General features: G+C 42.1%; 1 protein-coding gene across 7 annotated transcripts in view; it reads right to left on the bottom strand.

The window, feature by feature from the left end:
• The window catches only part of RHBDD1 (rhomboid domain containing 1), a 174,566-nt gene that overhangs the window by 89,335 nt on the left and 61,533 nt on the right, over positions 1-23,698 (bottom strand). For 4 of the 7 annotated variants that reach the window (XM_042995511.1, XM_042995510.1, XM_042995516.1 and 1 more), the window contains exons 4-6: positions 18,233-18,354; positions 14,624-14,680; positions 5,228-5,371 (exon numbers count right to left, since the gene is read on the bottom strand). In XM_042995511.1, the coding sequence (XP_042851445.1) occupies positions 5,228-5,371; positions 14,624-14,680; positions 18,233-18,354 (323 nt within the window). Of the gene's footprint in view, positions 1-1,812; positions 1,995-5,227; positions 5,372-14,623; positions 14,681-18,232; positions 18,355-23,698 lie in introns of those variants that run through there. The other 3 variants (XM_042995509.1, XM_042995512.1, XM_042995515.1) reach the window with 2 other exon arrangements.

Below are 23,698 nucleotides of genomic sequence, written 5' to 3'. Positions count from 1 at the left end.
TTCTCTATCCCCATGGAACAAAAGCCGTCATTGCCTGGGAGAAAGGCAAAAACCGCGGTTTCCCTAAGGGAAACGGTAAAAACCTACTGCAGCTTAGGATAGGGGGATGGGAAATGAAAAGGGACCTCTAGACCTGGGGATGGGACAGGAACACAGGGAAGGCCACAACTCTAATCACAGGGACACAGCCACTGCCTAAGATCAAGGCCTAATCACAGCGTACCCCGCTTGCCCGCCACCCGAGACTATAAAACACAGTTAAGCAGCAGCAGCGTGTGCCTGGGAGAGGGGCATGAGAGCACATGGGGGGCCTGCCCGAGCCGCAGCGCAGAGGAAAGGCTGAAATTGAAGGCCAAGCAGACATGGAGAAAACCTCGTCAGCAAATCAGCCCCCACCCTCAGAAACAAGGTAACCCCGGAGGAATCTGAAGTGCTCAGTGTTCAGGAGGTAACTGCAGCAACCCTAGGCATTCGGTAATACTGAATTATATAGTATATACGTACTAACATAAATGTTTTAATATAATATGTTGATATAGTAACTCATATAATTCGAAATGCAGTACGCAACAGAACAAGTAGAGAATAAGAATGGATTGGAGCACCCAGGGTGCTGGACTAAGTCAATCTAATTAACGTTTATAGAATATTCCACCCAACCAGAGAAGAATACACGTCAGTTTCAAGGGCACATGGCATTTTCATCAGGATGGACCATAAAATGTCACAACCGGGTGAGCCTCATCCTGGGAACGTAAACCTTCTTCAACTTTGAAAATCAAAATAATGTAAGAAGAAAAAACAGATTAATAATCTCAACAGATAGAATTTTTTTTTTTAATTTTTTTTTCAACGTTTTTTATTTATTTTTGGGACAGAGAGAGACAGAGCATGAACGGGGGAGGGGCAGAGAGAGAGGGAGACACAGAATTGGAAGCAGGCTCCAGGCTCCGAGCCATCAGCCCAGAGCCCCACGCGGGGCTCGAACTCACGGACCGCGAGATCGTGACCTGGCTGAAGTCGGACGCTTAACCGACTGCGCCACCCAGGCGCCCCTCAACAGATAGAATTTTTTAAATTACTACTTACAATAGCCTACCTTCCCCTCCAAAAAAAATACTTGGGTATAAATCTAATACGTGGAGGATGTGGATGTTCAAAAAATCTAGCGATATGAAAATATGGTTACAACAAAACACTGAGTGAAAACAAGATACAAAATAGTATGTGCTTTAAAGTCAGAATTTTATAAAATGAACTCAAAGCAAATGTTTTTTGCATAGGGAAAAAAAGGCTAAAGAAGGCCTTTAAGGCCTTTAAAATAGTGTCTCTTTGGGGGTGCCTGGGTGGCTCAGTCGGTTGGGTGTCCGGACTTTGGTTCAGGTCACTATCTCACGGTTCGTGAGTTAGGGCCTCACATCAGGCTCTGTGCTGACAGCTCAGAGCCTGGAGCCTGCTTCCGTACTCTGTGTCTCCCTCTCTCTCTGTCCCTCTCCCCCACTCACATTCTGTCTCTCTCTCAAAAATAAATAAACATTAAAAAATGTTTAAAGCAATGTCTCTTTGGTTTTTTATTCTTTTTTTATGGTTACTTATTATTATTTATTTTGAAAGAGAGAGAGAGAGAGAGAGAGAGAGGAAGAGACAGCAATTGCATGAGCAGGGGAGGGACAGAGAGAAAAATCCTGGGAAGGCTCTGAACCGTGAGCATGGAGCCCGATGCAGGCCTCGATCTCACAAACCTTGAGACTGTGACCTGAGAGAAAGAAATGAAGAGTTGGACACTCAACTGACTGAGCCACCCAGGTGTCCCATGGTGTCTCATAATCACAAAGTGTTTTAAAGAAAATCAACCTGAAATTAATGTAAACAATTTGTAAAGCTAATCCCTCTGCTGCCACCTGGGTCTGTAAAATGTACTTCATGGAGCCTCGTTAGGTTAGTTTTAGAACTAGTTCCATATGCTCTTGAAATGATTCACTGAAAATAAAGTTCTGTGGTCAAAGGAGTTTAGAAAACACTCATGTAATAAACTGGTTTCCCAACTGCAGAATTAATTAGAATCACGCTGTTCTGGATCTTTAAGGGAATATAGTTTGCTATATTTTTATAGCCTTGCAGTGTTTCCCAAATCTACCTGAATGCGGTACTTGCGGAGGGGAGAGCGAGACGTATGGGACAGGGTTGTTTCGGCTGACCTTCCAAAGTAGGGTGCAGACATCACAATATTTTGCTTCTAAATACTTCAGTGTGTATCTCCCAAGAATAAGGGACTTTCTGCTACTTATCCACGATACCATCGTCACATCCAAGAAAGATTATTTCCCTAACATCTAATCTCTAGTCCAAATACAGAATTCCCATTTTCCCAAAAACTGTTTTTACAGTCAGTTTTTTAAGGTTCTCATGTTATGTTTGTTATTTCCTCTTAATACAAAGCAACACCCTGTTTTTTTCTTTTCCTTTTTTTTTTTGACACGGCTTTTTATTTTTTTCCCTCAGAGACCAGTCTCATTGAATTGCAGAAATCCCATGTTTCATCTAATTGTTTCTCCATGGTGTTATTCAGCCTGTTCCTGTATTTCCTGTATTTCCTGTATACTGACACTTATGTTGAGAGGCTCGGAGTCAAGATAAATACTTTTAGGAAGAATATGATGCTGGGTGTCTCATACTCCATCCTAAGAGGAGACACACAACAGGCCATCGCATTAATAATACCGCTAAGCTTGATCAGTGTATTGAGGTGGTGACACCAAATCTCTCTGTTGCAAAGGTACATTTGCCCCCATTGTTATCAGCATTGTGATAACTTCCTCATTGTCCTCTCAACAACCTTTTAGGTGACGGTTTTTGTAGTCGTTGATGGTCTCTGCGGGACTACCCATTATTTCATTGGGTTTCTTACTAGTTTTCATTTACCTTTTTAAAATTTCTTACAGGCAAATTTACTTTGTGATGTACATGTATGTGAGTTCTGACAAATACAGAGTTGTGTATCTACCACAATAATCCAGACACAGAATAGTTACATCACTTCAGAAAATGCCCTTGCGCTGTCCCGCAGGGTATCCTACATGAAGTTGAGTACAAAGCCCAGGCTCAACAGCTTTGCTCCAACTGTACTTGTCCCATAACATTTCCTGCCATGTCTAGTAGTGATTAAACCCCTGTGTGCATAGGAATAAAATCATGAAAACTTGTTTAAATAGAGGCTCTGGGGCCCTACCCCCAGAAATTAGGACTCCAAGGCTGAGGCATGCTGTTAGCGATTGTGATACTAGTAATCCCTGGATGAGACACGATGTAATGATATGAGAACGGCCCTAACTCTCTACCTTTCCTTCTACCCGTCCTCTTTGCAACGTGATTTTGCAGCTCCTGCCATGAGGAGGTGGCTTCTATTTCTGCATCCCAGGAGTCTGGGCGGAGACTTGCTTCAGCAACAAATACAATGGAATTGACAATGCACCAGCATAAGCCTCGTTTTCACTCTCTCAGAGCCCTTGGGCTGAGGCCTGGTGGATGAGCCTGGGCCAGCCAGCTGGATGAGGAGGGGTGCACGGCCTCATCTCCACCATCGCCTCACACGATGGTCACTCAGGTGAGTGAATGGGGTCATCCGGGGGCAGCCAGCTCCAGGAGACCTACCGCAGACACCTTAGCACAGAGGCCAAGCCAAAATCGCTTAAGCTTGGCCAGCTGACCTATATGCTCTAGAGCAAGAAAAAAATATTTATTGTTTTTAGTTGTGTGTGTGTCTGTGTGCGTCCGTGAGTGTGTGTTTGGTGATCTGTTACATGGTAATAGGTGACTTATACACCATAATTCTGATACGCTTCACCCAAGAAATACTGACTTATCTCTTCTTCTCCATTTCTCTTACCGCCTTCCTCATTTAGGCTTTCATTTCTTGCTCGGACCACTGCTGTCATTCAACCTCCATGCTCACGGCTGCTGCTGACTGTATTCTTTACAGTCAGAAGGCAAGCTGTCATAACTGATGCATTCTTATCATCTAAATGCCTGGTCCCCCAACAGGTGCTCAGTCCTTCTTTGTGGTGCCGACAGATTCGTAAAGCACAGCTCTGATCACGTCCCTGGGCACACAGGACTCCACCGGCATTCACACCACATTCCAGGTCCATTTTCCACTTGGCCTATTTAATTCTAGGACCTCTGGGATCAGGCCACAGCCTTGCTTCCCACTCTTCTTCCCAGTCTTCTCTTAATGCTCCCTTCGAAAGTGAGGGCTGATGGACCACGCCCTTGCTGCCCGGTCTACGGGACACTGACTCCTGCCTGGAAGGCCTGCCTCCATCTCTGCAAACTCCACACGTCCTGGAAGGCCCAAGTCTTCTGGGAGCGTCTGGTAGCCGTGGTTAAGGGAGAGTTCCCCCCTTTCCCCTGCCTCTACCAGTTGGCCTGAGCCTCTCGGAGCTGAGCACTCCCACCTGAGCACCTGACACGATGGTGACCTGTTCCTTGTGGCATCTAGCAGGCATCTCCTCTACCTGAGATTGTGAGCTTGTTGAGGGAGAGTCCACCTTTTACCTCTCTGTATTCCCTGTGGTACCTAACACAGTCCATGAAACACAGCAAGACCTTAATAAATGCTTATTGAATGAATGAATGGATGGTTTTTCGTCACTAGTAAAACAACAGTAACGGTAATAAGCCAAACTCACAACAAAGATGGCAAAAATAAACACAGTGCTTTTCATATATTGGTCTGTAAAAGAATCTTCTGGAAAGCCTGCTCAAAATACACATTCCTAGGCTTTGTCCCCAGAGAGACTGGTTCAGTAGGTCAGGAGTGGAACCCTAAGTTTGTGATTTGGGGGAAGGTTTGTGGGCAATATTTTGATATACAGTGGTATATACCTGCTTTATAGGTATGAATTCCAAGGCAAACTCCTTCCTTCATGCACCTATGAAATTTTTTTTTTAAGTTTCCTGACTTTAATGCCAAAGCATTGTGTGCAGTGAACCTATAAAAAGAACAGCTTTAACAATACATACATAGTCTGGCACCTCATTAGCTTAGGTTGCTGGGAATATGGCATCACACCGCATTCTTTGTAATGACAATCTACACATATTTTTTTTATCTACATATCCTTTTTATAACCTATTTAAAGTTTAATGTGTGACAAATAGTCCTTTTTCAGACCGTCTCACCGTGTGATGCATGCTTTAAAAAAAGAGAAGGGCGCCAAATTCCTACCTCGGTCCCAGAGGCTGGCTCTTAACGCTCTCTCCAGTTGTTCCTCTTCGCTCAGTCCTGCTGTGTATGCGTCATAGTCCCTGGGTACTTCTTCAGAGTAACCTGGCATGCCGTGGGGGTAATAATCCTGATATCTGGAGTAGCCTACAGTCACAAGGAAAAGGTTACAGAACATTGCCATGTACTGTTCTTTTCACTCTCTCTATTTCATTAAGCAAAGACAGTAAAATGACCTATGTCATCAATTTGAGTACAGTGATACTTGCCAAAATAAAACCAGACAACAAATGGAGAATGCCCCCGTGGGGGTGGGCAGTCCTAGGTCTTAACACTGTTGTACCCACGGTGCCCAGCGTGAAACTGGAGTGGATTCTTACAGTTCAGAGCTACACAATCCTTGGGGAATGTTCTGTGAAGTGCTCACGAAAGTCAAGGGAATGGCTGAAATGATAGCTGATAGAGCCTTTCTGTCTGTGACTCCATACAATGAGAGGCAGACTGCCATTTAATGCAGAAACCACAGGATTTCTGTGCTGGGTATGATACTTTGGACACTAATAACTACAGTGAGATATACAAGGCAGTGTCTCTGTAATTATAATCGTATGTCAAAGAACATGGCTTCTATCAATGGTCCTTTCAAGAAATCGGTTGCTGGGTAAAACGAGAGAAGAAACAACCTGCTTATTAAATGATGCTTTAAGTATCAGACTTACAAAGCCCATTACTAAAGGTCAATTACAGAGCAAAGTTCACTTCTGCAAGGGGTTTCCATCAATCTTAAGTTAATTTGAGTTTATTCCTCACATTTTCTTTAACTGCCCACTTTTATGTGATTTGTTTGGAAGAGAATTTTTTCCCTCTAAAGATTACCAATCTAATTCTGGTGTAATAAGAGAGAAGTTAATAATAGTCTGTTTATCCCTTCTTTCCTTCTATTATCATAACCTTTGGAGGGAAGTTTTTAAATGTTTAATTAATGTGCTTTTGGTTGTTGATGAAAATTCCTACCCTGTATCCTTAAGTCCTGTGTCATATGTCTCCGTATCATCCAACACAGTACACGCCTGAGTTTAAACTTCTTATTGCTTTAGTAAGACTACGGGGGGAAAAAACCTGACAATCAAGCTAAAAAAGAGGAACGTTGTGGGGCAGAATCTGGTTAATTAAGATTTCATATTCAGAATATTTGATAATTGGTCCTGAGGCTATTTGAAAATTTACTTTTGTGTTGGTTATAAATAAAATGCAAGATTAAAAGGGAAACAGTTTAAGTATCTCCCATGGGAATTTTCAGGCACTCAAAAAGTCTTTATTTTCATAGAAACAGTGAAATGATAATAAAACACACTGATCTAGTTTCAGCTGATAATCTAATGTAATGATACACATTTATACAAATATTTGTCATGCAAAGTATATGTGTCTATTCATTATGTTTTCATAGCAGCTTTAAGGGGATATAATTGACATACGATATAATTCACCAATTTAAAGTATACACCTCAATGGCTTTTAGTGTATTCATGGAGTTGTGCCATCACCACAACCAATATTAGAACATTTTCATCACCCTAAAAAAGAAACCTGTACCCGTTAGCTATCGTCCCCTGTCCCTCCCAGCCCTAAGTAACCACTAATCTACTTTCTGTCTCTATAGCTATGACTATTCTAGACAATTATATAAATGGAATCATGTAATATGTGGTGATCTGTGTCTGGCTTATTTCATTTAGCATAATGCTTTCAAGGTGCATCCACGTTGTAGCATGAATCCATACTTCATTCCTTTTTGTGGCCAAATAATATTCCATGCGTGATTATATCACATTCATCAACTGATAGACATTTGGTTTATTTCCACCTTTTGACTCTTGTGAATAACATTCATGGGCAAGTCTTTAAATGGACACATGTTGTCATCTCTTTTTTTTTTTTAACATTTAGTTGTGAGAGACAGAGAGAGAGACAGAGAGAGCATGAGCAGGGGAGGGGCAGAGAATGAGAAGGAGACACAGAATCTGAAGCAGGCTGCAGGCTCTGAGCAAGCCGCCAGCACAGAGCCCGATGTGGGGCTCAAACCCACAAGCTGTGAGATCACAAGCTTGTGAGGTCACAAGCTGAGCCGAAGTTGGATGTTCAACCGACGGAGCCACCCAGGCGCCCCGACATGTTATTTCTCTTGGGTATATACCCAAGAGTGAGATTCCTGGGTCATACGGAACTTCTTTTTTTTTTTAATTTTTTTAATGTTTTTATTTTATTTTTGAGACAGAGAGAGACAGAGCACGGATGGCGGAGGGTCAGAGAGAGGGAGACACAGAATCTGAAACAGGTTCCAGGCTCTGAGTGGTCAGCACAGAGCCTGACGCAGGGCTCGAACCCACAGACGGTGAGATCATGACTTGAGCCGAAGTCAGAAGCTCAATTGACTGAGCCACCCAGGCGCCCCACGGAACTTCTATGTTTAACCATGTGGAAATGCCAGAATGTTCTCCAAAGAAGCTGTGCCATCTTAAATTTACACAAAGCAATGTTTATGGGCTCAGATTTTTCCAATCTTCACCAATGCTTCTTACTATCTATCTTTGTAATCACAGCCATCCTACTAGGTGTAAGTGGTATCTCATTATGGTTCTGATGATTAATTACACTGAACATCTTTTCATGTGTTTATTGGTCATTTGTATATCTTCTTTGGAAAGGAGTCTATTCAGAGTCCTTGTCTACTCTTACTGATTATTACAATACTCTTCTACCTTGGTACTGTTTTACTACATGTCCTGGAAAGTCACACACAAAATGAATGATTTAAGTAAACATTAAATAAAAATGTTCAGGATTTGGGGAATTAATTCTGACAAGCTTTGCTTCTAAAGTAGTAAAAAATTAGTGGAAATTTACTAAATACCTCCAATGGCCCAACTTGCACATTGTCTCTCATGTTTCCCATGTCAGAATACTAACATTATGGTATTTAAAACAGAAAAGGATACGAGCAAAGTGCCCGAATCCTCACAATAGTGTAGGGCTGAAGTGGGATCTGGATTCAAATTTAAATAGGGACACCTTCCTCAAACTGGTCTCTACTCAACTTTCCTATGAAAAAAACCGAGCTCCCACTGCTATGTTGGGGAACACCCACTAGCAGGTTTTATATCCTGAGAGTAAAGACTGCAGCAGCGTTACAAATATTGCTTTCCTGAATTCTCACCAAAACAACAGCAACAACAAAACCTTCCACATAAGGGCAAACAGTTAAAATATAGTCAGTATGTCTGCTTCACGTAGAACCAAAGACAGGGGCAACTTCCAAAACATAAGGGAATACTTATGGATAAGTCATTAAATACCATGGCATGCTTTAGCAATCCCTGAACAGAGAGACTGCCCAATTCTCTGGGAGTGCCAACTACTTTACTGCAACAGAAAGAAGCATATTGGGCACTTTCCCATATGGCTCATTACCACTTTCAAACCACTGTGGAAAGTGATTCTGTTACAGAAGGTCTAAGCAGCATTTCTACCTATCTACCTTCGAAAATGTTCAGCTAATTCAAAACCCAAAATAATCCCAAAGCACTGAATACCCATTTATACAGATATCAGAATTACTGCATACACCTACAGAGTTTCAATTACCACGTAAATTTGCTACAATTTGAGACAATGTTTTCTTGACACAGAAAAACATTTTTCTTCATGTTATTTCTTAGTTAAAAAACAACCCAGAAGTGCCTGAACGAAATAAAGTCTACAACTCTAAACATCTGAATATTATAAAATCTAATTTGGTACTTGTCAGACAAAACATAGGGTGAAAAAGGAAAAGCTTTAGTAAGTTAAGTCAGAAAGACTAGTGTGGTTAAAGGTTCTCTATCATCAGTCATAAATCATCAAGAAGACTAAAACTCCCATCAATATCTATTATAATGAGAACAGGTCTCCTAGGACAAAAAATTTTCTTCAGCTGTTCCACTGGCCCAATCAGATATTTTTAAATCTTCATAATAAACATGGCTGGAAAAACCCAACAATCAAACACTTAAGATAAATGACTTTAAATTATATCCTGCAATGAATACCAGTTTAATATTCTTTTGTAGCTATATACTTTGGCTCTGTAGTAAAAGAAATTCTGGTTATCATTATTCTATTAACTACTCCATCTGTTCCTTATACACATACCAGGATTTCGTGGCCAAAGAGATCAAGAAACACCACCAAGATTAGAAAAATTGGTAACAGCTTTTTAAACATTCATGAGGTTCTTTGACCTATAAAGACTCTTCCAGCTAAGGACGGCCATATTAAAAATAAATCATTACTTGTAAGAGATACACATGCTCTCATACAAGTTCCCTAGATGACCATTAGCATGGCCACCTGGCCTTATGTAGCTCTGCTTTTGAAGAAATCCAGTCACTTCAGAGGAAGGAATATAAATATGGTAATCTTACAGGGGATAAGAGAGAAAGGTAAAAGAGGCTTTTATTTTTCCCCTTAATTCTCTGGTCTGTGTGTCTGCTCTGTGCATGCCTCTTCCAAATGAAGGAGGAAAGGAGCAGGTTTCCCTTTTTACTATTTTTTTTAATAAGTGCCAAAAAAAAAAAAAAAAGGAAAGAGAAGACAGTAAGGGGAACTGCCCTATTTCGTTGGGATAAATCAGCAGAATGTCTGGTCCACCTCTTATCCCTGTACAATAGAAAAAGCAGAGGCTAGGAATCGGTGAGTGGCACTTTTGGTCCTGGTTTTATCACTAACTAGCTGTATGACTTTAGTCAAATTACTTAACATTCCTAAACTTCAATTTCCCAGCTGTCACACAAGACCTTAGGACTAGGGAATCTACAATAGTTTAAGACATGCATGTCTGTGCACAAGTATATTCTTATTATTCTCTTTGTCCAGAGGAACATTCCTGTTACTTTTGGGGGATTTAACAAATCAACCAGGAGAAAGGCCTTTTTTCCTCTACCGATGCCTAGTGTTAGGGGCCACGTTCTCTGCCAAGTAGAGGGGATAAAGTCAACAGAAGTGAGAAATCACAATGGGAGAGAGGACCAAAATGGGTCTTCCTGTCCAACCCACCTCTTCCGAGTTACACGGGCCAATAAAGCTCTTATAATTAAATCAGTGTAAGCTGGTCGCCATAACCAACAGATGAAAGGAATCAATGCTCTTCCAAATGAGTATATTTATCAGCTTAGTCAGTAACTACTCATTGCACTTATCTTTAGGTGAGTCCACAGACAGAGGGAGGTGAGCTGGCACTCCCCAACACCTGTTCCTCTCCTGCACCAAGACCACAGTTGTAACATTTTAAGCATTCAAATTAGCACAGGCAAAAGCCTCAGAAGTGAAATCTTTTCTTGGGGCAGCAACAGTATTCACTTCTATGGTTCCCAAGTCTATGTAAACCCAATCACCTAAGCCTATGATTTTTGTTCTTGATTTCATTAAAACCACCTGGGTAGTTAAGAAAAAAAAAGTCCAATTCCCTGTATCTGTCCTCATTCTGATTTAATTTGTCTTGGATGAATTCAAGGCCTGGATATACTGTAAAAACTCTTCAGGTGCTTCATATGTATAGCCAGGGTTGATAATCATGATCCAAACCTTTATAACTACATCAAACACAGAGCTTGAATATAACTCCAATAGTATCACTCCACTGATTAAATCCTCCAGTGGCACTCTGACACATTCTGGATAATCTCAAACAGGCTCTTTAGTAAAAGCCTGATAAGCCCTTTCTTCCCATTGTTTTGCTTAACTTCTACTTATTAATTCAAGACCCATTCTCCACTTCCTCTGAATAACCTCCACCAACTGCAATCTTACTCCTCCTTCTCAGGCTGCACACTGAATGTATCACGCTAATCCTGTTGAAATGGATTTCTACCTCTGCTAGAAAGGAGTAACTGGACCTGAACTAGCCCTTCCACCATACTCAAGTAGAAAACTGGAGAAAATATATGAAACAAATAGACATTTTGAAATACAACAGACATTGTATAACAGGCAATACAAGATTTTGAGCCTTGAGAGAAAGGAAATAGGCCTGTAGGTGCTTCCCGGACTATGGTACAGGGAAAGGAGACATGAGCAGGTGCAGCAGGGTCCTCGTGATGAGCTGACATTTGCAGGGCAGAGTATAGCAAAGGAGAAAACTAAATGTACAGAAAAACCTTCAGAAATCTGCATGGGTCCTCTGGAGATTTGGCTGAATTATTAAGCCAGGCATGTGTGGGTGAAATACCATGAGACCAAGGAAAGAATGATGAAGATCTACAAGTTGACCAATTCCCAGAGATCAGGCAGGGCTGGAAGATCTCTGCTTCCCAACCAACCAGAACAGAGAGCCCTTGCTGAACAAAGGCCATTCAGGAGAGACCCCAGAAAAGTGATACCTCAGTTGTAGCACAGAATTAACCATAGAATAAGAGTTATTTTAGACTCACCTTAAAGAACTTAAAAACAAGTGCCAGAGGGATCAAACTGATCATCAAGAAACTTAACTGTGTGTCAGAACAAAGTTTAGTTTTCTCTGAAATAAGACAAATTCAACACCGCAAAATACACAATGTCTAGTATCCAATCAAAACTTACCAGACAAACAAAAATTGTGACCCACAACCAGGAGAAAAATCAGTGTGTATTGTAGCAGCTATATATATATATATATATTACATATATATTTATTTATGAGGGGGAGAGAGAGAGAGAGGAGGCACAATTAGGAGCCAGGGACTTTGAACATAAATATTATAGCTATGGTTGGGATTTAAAGAAAAACATGAATATAATGAGAGAAGACATGAAAGACAGAGAAGAGAATGAAATAGGACTTCCAGAGCTGAAAAATACAATATGTGCGTGGAAAAATTCACTAGACAGGATTGACAGCAAACTCGACCTTGTGGAAGAATCTGAACACACAGCAATAGAAACCACCCAAACTGAAGTCCCCACGTACCCAATTACACAGAGTCTCAGATTTTTGTAAGACAAAATGAAGCGATGCAACATTGGTGTGACTGGAAATCAGAAAAGGTGGGGGGATGTTCTTTAGTAAAAAAGCTGGAAAAATGGATTACCAAGAGATCTGAACTAGAAGGAAACGTTTAAGAGAATTCTTGAGGCAGAAGGGAAATGGTAAAAGATGGAAATTCGTATCTACATAAAAGGAGTCTCCTATTTTTGTGAAGTAACTCGCACAAGCCCTGGGCCCATCTCTGAGCTAAGTATGTGATGAACAGACCCAAGCGGGGATTAAAAACAAAAAAAAAGCAGGGGCACCTTAGTGGCTCAGTCAGTTAAGCATCTGACTATTGATTTTGGGTCAGGCCATGATCCCAGGGCTGTAAGATCGTGGCCCATACTGAGCTCTGTGCTGAGCCTTGAACCTGCTCAAGTCTCTCTCTCTCTTTCTCTTTCTCTCTCCCCCCTTCTGCCCCTCCCCCTCTCATGCACTCTCTCCACTCTCTCTCAAAATAAAGAAATAAATATATTTTTTATTTAAAAATTTTAAAAAAATGCAAAGGCTTTAAAAACTGAACTGCTACATAACCTGCCACACAAATATCAAATTTACCCACGAGAGGTACATGCATGAGAATGGATCAAATAGCACAGCAGAAGATCTGAAAACTGAATTGACATTGGATTCTAATCCACAGAAGGAGAGACAGAATTTGTGTTCTAAACCTGAAGAGGGTGACTGCCTGCACAAACAAAAATGTCAATATTTTATAGACGATGTTCACAGGATCTGGAATCTCACAATAGTCAAAAAAGTCACCGTCAAAATTACTGGAAATCCCAAACTAAAACAAAACGGAAGATAGTGACTAATGCTCAGGATTAAAAGACAATCAACAGATGTCAGCCCCATGAGCAGACTCAGAGATTGGAATTACCAGACAGACTTTAAAGACGATCCAATGACCAATGACCATGCTCCATGAGATAAAGTGAACACTCTTGAAATGAATGGAAAGATAGTTTTCAGCAGAGATAGAAACCACAAAAGAGAACCAAATGGGAAGAGCAGACGTGGTATTGTTAAAAGCCGCTGGGTGGGTTCAATAGCAGAATGGAGAGTACAGAGGAAAGAGACCATGAACTTGAAGATAAATCAGCAAAAATTATCCAAGGTGCAGAACACAAAGGGAAGAAGATTGGGGGGGGAAAACAGGAGCCTGAAGGGCTTCAGGAACACTATCAAAATGTTTAGATTTCATGTCATTAAAGTCTCAGGAAGAGAGGAGAAAGCAACTGGAGAAAAAACATTTGTATAACTAATATCTGAAATCCTCCCAGATTCAGTGAAAGACAAAATACGTGAGGCAAAAACTGACCAAATTAAAGGGAGATCCAGATAGTTCTATAATCACACTTGGAGATTTTAACCCCCTTCTCTGCACTGACAGAAAACTTAGAGGTTAGCAGGATCAGGATCAGATACGTTAATATATATATAATTCTCTGTACCTATATTATTTAAGTCAGGGGTCAAAAAGCTACAAATGTGGTCCAAATACAGCCCACTGTCTATTTTTGTAAGTCAGGTTTCACTCCTTTGTTTATGAATTGTCTCTGGCTGCTTTCATGCTACAAGGACAAGATGTGACAGAGACCATGTGACCACCAAAGCTTTTGGAGTCTAAAACGTTAGCTATCTGGCCCCTCACAGAAAAGGTTGCCGACCCCAGATTTAAGCTACAACAGTTCTCCAGTGGAATGACTCTAAAAGACACCTAGACATCCACAGCTATGGTTTCTTTAACACCTGTCTGCAGGAACTGGCCCCAGGCACTACAGGGGGGCCTCCCCAGCACGGCACACGAGGGCCTTAGTCTGAAACAGGTCATGTGCTTTAACAGGAAGTGCTTTCTACATATTTGTAAACCATTTAGAAAAAATATACTCTCTTCTTTAAGTCACATGGTATTAACTATTAGAGGAACGCCTACCTTAGCCTCTTAGGGTAGGCATGATTCCTCCTGAATGTGCAGGTGGGGTGGACTGTGGAGAAGAGTGGATCTGAAACTAACTTGTAACACTCAGTGGGCAGTGTGGACTTGTAGACTGAGAATCCAGTACTAGACCCGGATCTAGTATGAACCTTCCCGTGCCTGAGAGACCTCATACCAATCATACAATATTCTCAGGCCAGAGTCACCTCCTTCCCCAGCCTTCCTTACCAATTCACCCAAATATGCTCCCTGGGCTCTGGCTCCATCTAGCTTCCAGGCATGATGGTGGCTCAAGTACATACCTGCGGACACTACTCTACAACAGCACAAGCTAGTGTCACCTTAAGGCAGCTCTGTGGTGGCAAACACTGTCATTTTTAAAAATCAAATGTATTCAATGAAATAAAGTGCTTACCTGAACTATTAAAGTAGTACTGCTGTCCTGGGTAATGAACAGGGGAGGGAAAATTGCCTAAATATGAAGGAAAACAGACATTTTAATTATAGCCATAAGGATTCCCCCACCCCAGCTTTACGGAGTTCTGATTAACAAATAAAAAAACTGCATGTATTTGGGTTGTACAACATTAGTTTTTAAAAGGTATATAACATGATGATTTAATATACATATACATATGACATGACTGCTACAATCAAGTAAATTAACACCTATCACCTCACAATGGTGTGTTACCATTTTGTGTGTGTGTGTGTGTGTGTGTGTGTGTGAACATAAGATCTACTGTCAGTAAATTCCAAGTATACAATACGGTGTTATTAACTATAGTCACCACACTGCACCTTAGAGCCCCATAATTTATTCATCTTCTAACTAGAAGTTTGTACCCTTTGACCAACATCTCCCCATTTCTCTCATGTCCCTAGACCTTGGCAACCACTGTTCTACTATCTGATTCTAGGAGTTCAACTTTTTTAGATTCCACATATAAGTGAAATCATATAGCATTTGTCTTTCTCTCTCTGGCTTATTTCACTTAGCATAATGTCTTCTTGGTTCATCCACATTGTCCCAAACAACAGGATTTCTTTCTTCTTTATAGCAGACTAATTACATTACACGTGCGCGTGCACACACACACACACACACACACACACACACACACACTCCACATCTTCTTTACCCATTTATCTGATGGCCAGTCACCCTACCGTGGCTATTGGGAATGATGCTGTAACGAGCACAGGAATGCGAATATCTCTTTCGAGACACTGATTTCATTTCATTTGGATATCTACTCACAAGTGGGATTGCTATATCATAAGGTGTTCTATTTTTAATTCTTTGAGGAACCTCCATACTGGCTGTACCAGTTTACATTCTCACCAACAGCACACAAGGGCTTCCTTTTCTCCACATCCTCCACCGATGCGTATTATCTCTTGTCTTTTTGATAATAGCCATCCTCACACTTCCCCATTTCGATCTGCATCACAAAGTGACAGTAACCAAAAAGGTACTGGCATAAAAACAGCCACCTCAACCAATGGAACAGAACAGCCATAAGGCTTTAACTGATGATCTTGCCAACAATTCGGAGGTTCTTTATAACAAAGCCAAGGTCATTTCAAGTGATTTCTAACCAAATGTTAAAATAAACTCCCTTCTGTCTGGGCCTAGCCCTATCGGGAACAGAATATGGGAAACGCTCTACAGTTCCTTAGAGGTTCTAGAGGTTCCTGTTGACCTAAGAGGGTCTCTACCTCTAAAATAAGCCTGGGCTTAGAGGCTCCTGTACAAGTGGAGATGGTCTGGTGTCCAGAGAACCTGCTGCCAGAAGACTGTTGGGGGAGCCATGGTTCTTACCCTTCTAAAGGGCCTTTCCCCTTCCTTGTCCCTAACAGGGCCATAGGACAGTCAATTCAGCACTACTGAAGGGAGGCGGTGTGGGGAGTAACAGGCAGGCACAACTTCAGTGTGATGCTCCTTCTCCAGAAGTTATCAGGCAGATGCACTTGGCTATTTTCCACAGGGCTCTCGGGTCACCTCAATTCTCAGGTCACCCTAGATCTTTCTCTGGCTTCACCGGAAAAAAGGCAGAGAGATTATAGGCTATTTGTAAATAGCACTGAATGTTTGTTTCAACTTTTAGTATCTAATTTTCTATTGTATTACTTTGAAAACAACATGATGTAAAAAAAAAAATAGGTCGCCCAGAACATAGGCAAAGTTTCAAGAAGGAAAACTAAGAGTTGAAATGGTGTAATTGTGGGGAAAAATCCTCTTTAAAATCAAAACTCTTCCCTAAATTCTGCAAGAAAGCTTTACAAACCACTTCAACTTCAGATACACATAGAAAATGAGACAAAACATGGGGTGCCTGGCTGGCTCAGTGGGTAGGACATGCGACTCCTGATCTTGGGCATATGAGTTCGAGCCCCAAGCTGGGTGTGGAAGTTACTTAAAAATAAAATCTTTAAAAAAAAAATGAAACAAAACATTAAACTCACAAGAAACATTCCTTTTCCCTTATCAGTACTAAGGCGCATTTGGGCAACAAAGCTCATTACTGGATTTCCATAATTAAGTTGTATCAAAAATATAATGAACCTGGACATTTTCAATAAATGCAATTCCCGCTGTCTCCTCCAAGCACACACACTGGAAACACAGTAATAAGCAAACGTAGGGAAATGGGAATCCGTTTAGATGCAACACAGCCTGTAAAAATCATCTGAAAGTGAACACAACCCGCTAATAAAGACAGCAGTGCAGTGCCTGGAAAGCTTTCTAATATCATGAATATTATATGGTTCTCAAGAATACCAGTCATCGGCACAAAGTGTGAAAACAAATTATTTATGGTTCAAGGAAAGGTAAAATAGTCTCAGAAGATTTCTTATGAATAAAAGATGAAATATTGGAACTCATATGGTCTATAAAACAAGTGTCTGCAAAATAGTTTTCCTATAAGTCAAACACAGTATAGCATTTTAAATTAAGAGGGCTAAAAAATTCATATATTCTAAATAAAATAAAGTATTTTCATTGAGCATCAATTTGACAGGAAAAAAAGCCAGAAAAACAAAAACAAAAACAAAACAACAACAACAAAAAAACCCAAACTTTTATAGGCAGAAGCCACGCTTTAAGCCATAGCACACTTGATTTGGCCACGCATGAATATGCATCTCACCCACCAAGAACCTAGGGGTCATTCTGAATTCTTGCAAATACTGGCCTGCACTTCGGTTCAGATTTTTCTTTTTTAACTTTGCCTTGCACATATATTAATTTGGGGAATATTACAGAAGAATGCATTATTTTAAATCCATTTTAGGGGTGCCTGGGTGGTTCAGTCAGTTAAGCGTCTGACTTCAGCTCAGGTCATGATCTCACAGTTCATGAGTTCAAGCCCCGCATCGGACTCTGTGCTGACAGCTCAGAGCCTGGAGCCTGCTTTCAGGTTCTGTGTCTCCCTCTCTCTCACCTCCCCTGCTTGTGTTCTGTCTCTCTCTCTCAAGAATAAATAAAAAACGTTAAAACATTTTTTAAATTAAAAAAATCTATTTTAGTTCTCTGCATTTTCAAGAAAATCGCAGTTTTCTGTGAGTTCCCTCAATGCTGCAGGTAAAAATACCACAATTTGTTCCCTAAGAAAGCTTCTGGTTCACAATTTGGGTTTGCAGACTCCTCTGGAGCAGTGTGGGGCACATGTGCAGCCGGTGTTTGGCCTCTTGGTTTTAAAAAGAGCCTATTCGGGGGGCGCCTGGGTGGCTCAGTCGGTTGAGCATCCGACTTCAGCTCGGGTCATGATCTTACAGTCTGTGAGTTTGAGCCCCGCGTCGGGCTCTGTGCTGACGGCTCAGAGCCCGGGGCCTGCTTCGGATTCTGTGTCTCCCTCTCTCTCTGACCCTCCCCCGTTCATGCTCTGTCTCTGTCTCAAAAATAAATAAACATTAAAAAAAAAAAATTAAAAAGAGCCTATTCGGTAATTCCTAAGCTGAACCACAGGGAAACTTGGGGTGGCTTCTGTTTCCATTAAAATTAAGATGAACTTCCAACCTGTTGTCAGGCCAAGGGTGTTTTGTTCTGTACCTGCACACATTTCCATGATTTTCTTTAGAGGCCCAACAGTGTACATTAGTCCGACGAGAATCCCGGCCAGATGCCCAGCGAAAGAAGCCCTGGGAGAGAAGGAGACCCTTTGTGAGTATTTGCTCTGCCACTGATTAGACACATTCTGTCTTCTCATTAGGCCGGTGCATGTCAATTAGTCACAGTCTGCAGGCTTTGCCCCCCCTCACGTCCTTTACGCTGAGCAGCATTTAACTCTGTCCAAAGAACGCTTCCTACCTTAAAAAAAAGTACAATGAATAATAACCACCACATGTTTAAGATGCAGTTTCCCCTCCTTGACCAAGAGAAGGGGGCTGGCTCCTTCACAGCAGTGGAAGCATTTTGTCAAGACAAACCCATCTGTTTCTTCCAGTTTTTCTCTGTGGCTCTTATCCCAAAACATAAATGAAATCCGTTTTCTCTGAATTACATCTCAAATTATTCAGGCATTGTGAGGCCCCATATCTCCCCGTGTAGCACAGCCGATTGCGGATTTTCATACACCACCGACGAGTGAGGCAAAGAGCAGGAGCAACCCGGCAGAGGAAACGGAGATGTCCACACCCCTTCCCCTAAAGTTGTCTTCATGTGTACCTTTCAGGCCCTTAGCAAAGAGACAAAAATGTAAACGTCGAGCTTGAAAGATGAGATAGGGCATTAAATTGGTTCCATTCTTTTTTTTTCTTAATTTTTAAAAAATGTTTTATTTATTTTTGAGACAGAGAGAGACAGAGCATGAGCAGGGGAGGGGCAGAGAGAGAGGGAGACACAGAATCCGAAGCAGGCTCCAGGCGCTGAGCTGTCAGCACAGAGCCCGATGTGGGGCTTGAACCCACAAACCGCGAGATCACGACCTGAGCCGAAGTTGGACGCCCAACTGACTGAGCCACCCAGGCGCCCCTGGTTCCATTCTTCTTAAAGTACCATCTAAGACTGGCAATCACTATTAAGTGACACAGCAAGCCGCAGCTAAGTCTTTGTTGAATGAGTAAAAGAATAAACAAAGGTCACCTAGCTGTCTCCCTCCCTCCCCACACCCCCACCCCTGCTCTTGCTCTCAGTGCATCCCACACTCTGCCATCAGCTGTTCTAGAATGGTGGGTTAGCCATGTCACAGCCATCCGGTGAAACTCACTGACTCGTCTGCTTCCAGAGCACCCCAGCCCACAGCCAAGGCATCCCAGCACTCGGCCTCGCTCATCCCTTGTCCCCACTCTCATGGCCCACTAAGTCCATCACTGCACCCACCACCAGACCCCCACATGCTCAAAGGTGACCACAGGTTGAGCTGAATGGCAGGCACCCCTTTCGTAAAAATCGTGTCCCTCCTTCCTTCCACTGTCTTCCCTCAGCAATGCTGCTTCTGCCTTTACTATAGCATGGACTCGGCCTACTGGGGAGGGAAGTGTTAACTACACATTGGCCCGGCTGTCTCTCTCTCTCTCTCTCTGTCTCTGTCTCTCTCTCTCGCTCTCTCACAAATTCTCTGAGGGCACCAATGATGTCTTTATTCATCTTTTATGCTACATTAGAAACCAAAAACAAACAAACAAACGGTCAAGTGTATGAATATTTCCACAGCTTAGGGAAGTGACCTTCATTCCAGAAAGTTATTCAGGAGCCAGATGTAAACTCCAAGAGCACAGTGATTTCTGTCGTTTCCACATATGTATGACACACTCCTAGGGCCATGCCTGGCACTGGAAGACACTGGGATGTGGGTTGAATGAACGATTCAAGTGTCCCAGGACACCAGGAGGCAAGTCAAACCCATTATATCTTCAACTCAGAGTGCACCCCCTGAGCCACGGCGGTGATGGAGCTGAGGGGCTGACGTTTACTCCCCTACAGCAGACCTAGACTCAAAGCCAACACACGTTGCCTACCTCAGCAGCAACCAAGAGGGCAAAGGCCCTGGAAAATCACAGGCAAAACAGCCACAAGTCATTTTCACCGTCTTAGAGCTAGCGAGAAGACTTGTCAGGTCCCAGGAAAAGAAGAGACCATGGAAGGCTTCGGAGAAGAGACCAGAGGAAGCCGTCTACAGGCAGGATGGCACTGATGTTTGTTCCAGGAGCTAATTCACTCCCACCGTTGCCCGAAAAAGCTCCTGCCACGTGCACACGCACTGTCACAATGCGTGTGTGTCTGCATGCATGCACATACACGCTCGCCCCCCCCACCCCCACAACCATCCCTTCAAGAGAGCTATTATCTTCATCAGATAGATTTACCTACAATATGTGCAACCTGATAATAAAAACATAGGATCAGACGCTCGGGTTCCATTTTTAGGGGAAGAAGAGCGTGAGCTATGCTTTTCCTGAGCTTTTCCAAAAAAAATAAAATTGTGCTTATTTTGTTCTATTTTTAGGCTACATAAAACCCTTCAAATAGTTCTAGGAATGGCAGAGAAAGTGGTAGTTTGAGGGATACAAAGGAGAGGCCAGAAACAATTTTTTAAAAATAGTAACCTCGATTTCACAGAGAAGAAAATTGCATCAACATTTTTTAACTTTTTAACCCAATCTTCACGGTGAATCATATAGATACAAAATAACACGGGAGAAAATTTCAATTTAGAACTCCAACCTATTAAACAATCAATCCTGAACCTCATTTACAATTTAGAGTACAATGCAGTGAAATGAATTTCTTATCTCTCTAAATGAGTTTGCAGAAGTTTGAATTATAATCTAATTGTCCTCATGTAATTGCGAATAACTGGGGACGGAAAGCTGGCAGACCAGAGACCATATTGCACCATCATCCGACATTCCGCATTTTCACACAAGTCCCATCTCAAAACCCTGGCTGTCCTTACCATTTAAGCTCTATACGGGTGTTCATCTCTTAAAATAAGAGATGATGATCATCTCAATCAAAACTGAGGATTTTGCAACATAACACACACAAAAAGGGACATGCCACACAGGAAAGGAAACCTAGGCTCATTTTGAGAGGCAGTTACCCTTCTCCATGCCGTCGGTAACCATCTGACAGACCGCCTCCCCCTCCCTCGAAGGGACACCCGTGTCCTGAGAGAGGAAATGGACCCGTGGACAGGAAATGGGGCTGGAGACGTGTCTCCTTCCCAGCAGGCAGGGGGCCCAGTCCTAGCACCTGGGCACTTTGCCCCTGCCCCTGGGGGTGCTGCGGGGCCACAAGGAGGCCCTGGGCTTTGGCGGAAGACAATTAACAGCTTCAGAAGCAGACCATGTTATGATCGTAACTATATACATGAAACAGACGTTTTGATGCCTGCGTTGTCCGAGGAAGCCCATGGTTTCATAGCATCTGTCCACGAAGTATGTGCTCTACTCCGTTCTTAGTCACCCCCACAGGCTGATGCCCCACGTGGCAGGCTCCTAGGAACATGGCTTCTTCTGGGCCTGATTAGGTCTTAGGCTGGGACTGAGGATTTGGTGATGGCCTGCCACCTTCCATCCCAATTCAAAGTAATTCTCTGGGACAGGACCACCCTCTTCAACCCGTGATGTTCAATACCCGTGATGTTACCAGCGCAGTAAACAGTCTGACACTAGCACTCAACAAATTTCTGGAGGAATGGAGCAGTGGAATTAAAACTGCATAAAAAGTGCCCATTTCTGATATACGTTACAATTGCATTCTGAAAACACAAGTTAGGCACGGTCACCAATTAACAATTGTTTTAATATCACATCTCATCCAGAGAGAAAATGATTAAACACAACACCCTCCCCATCCTGCATACTTAGACAATGTATTACACAAAACACCCTCTCGATTAACAAAACAGCAACACCAAACCTATTATTATATCCCAGAATTGGTCACTGAGAAGCTTTATTTCTTCTGATAGCTCAGTAGTGACTCCCTTTAGAAAGCATAACAGCTATAATCAAACACCGACTGATGGCAAGGTACAGTCACAGGGGCCAGGCGCATTGCTGCCATGTCCAGTCACACAGGTCGTGCACCACGCAAACAGACTATGATGAGAAGAAATATCATTTGTCTGGGGTCTCAGGCGTTTCACAAAGATCCAATATTCAAATTCAGATCATCACGTCTCAACTTCGCGGAAAGCACCCATGTAATTTCATTCCAGTTGGGGCCTATATCTTAATCCAGTAGTTCTTAAGCTTGTTCAGGTTCTAAGCCCCTTTCAACGTCTGATGAAAGCCACAAATCCTGTCTGCAGGAAAATTACACATACACAAAATGTCACCTATAATTTTAAGAAGTTCACGGATGGTTTGAATTCCATCCACGGACCTCCGGTTAAAGACCCTTGCCTGAAGTGAAAATAATTCATCACAAATGGGAGAATTTCAAACACTAGCCCCAAGTCTAAACATTTCGTTTGTACTCAAATCCTAAGACAGGGGCAGCCTTTTGTTTGGATTACTTAGGTTTATTAACACGCCCCGTCTCTTGGCTGTGCTGCTGCTCTGTCGTGGTGTAACCTACTCCTAGATTCAATTTCCTCCCTGCCCAAATCCGACTGTTAGTCATTCTTCCAGCTGAAGCCTGAGAGTAAGAAATTCTGGTAATCTCTGTATGTCCGAAAAGATCTTTCATTTCAGCCTCCCATCTGTCCAGAGGTACCGGATCAACCACTGCTGCTAAAAAATCTAAGTCGGACAGTCCTTCATCTGTCTTTTCAGATTTTCTCTTTATTTTGGATACACTGCCATTAATACCACAATCACTCCAGTTGTACAACCCTGAAAAATCATTATCGTTTTGTACAACCCTGAAAAATCATTAGCCATTACTGTTTGTCCTACAGACCTCCAGAGATGCAGCAATGACACAGAATTGGGGCTCAACTTGTGTTTGTGGGAAAAAAAAACTAAAAAAACACAAAAAATATTGAAAGGTTAAAAAATCAAATCGCCGTTGGTGCACATTACTTATAAGGGATAGTGACGGTAATTGTGGACCAAAACTAAGATGAAGATATTCCTGTGTGTTATATGTCAAATGTATTTTCATAAGGCTGGGAAGAAGATGATTGTGGATTTCAGTTATGCAAACTATATGCAGATATTATTAACAACAGTACAGAGGGTTCTTTCTAATCATGCCGGCATAAACTGCTTCTCACTCCTTTGAGAGGCGACTTAGAAGGTTGAGCTAAGTGGTTATGCAAAATGTTCATGCTCCCATGTGCCACTGTTAAGGAATCAAAAGCCTAAGCTATGATTGAAAGCTGTGACAAGCTATAAAGGTCCTCCTCTGCTAAGTGGCGAATTCTTTCCACAGCTGAAGAAGCTGCCATCTCAGGCATAGCTCAGAAAGCAGAAAATGTATTACTCTAAGACATAATCTCCCGGTGTGTGCAGAGCAAACGACCTCATTAAGGACGTAGCTTGATGGAGACACAGTGTTAGACAAGGCAAGAGGACACGGTAAGGTAAGAGG

Source organism: Panthera tigris, chromosome C1 (assembly GCF_018350195.1).
Source record: "Panthera tigris isolate Pti1 chromosome C1, P.tigris_Pti1_mat1.1, whole genome shotgun sequence".
Lineage (NCBI taxonomy): Eukaryota > Metazoa > Chordata > Mammalia > Carnivora > Felidae > Panthera > Panthera tigris.
Note: the sequence above shows the minus strand (reverse complement) of the source record. Positions and strands in the feature narration are given on the sequence as shown.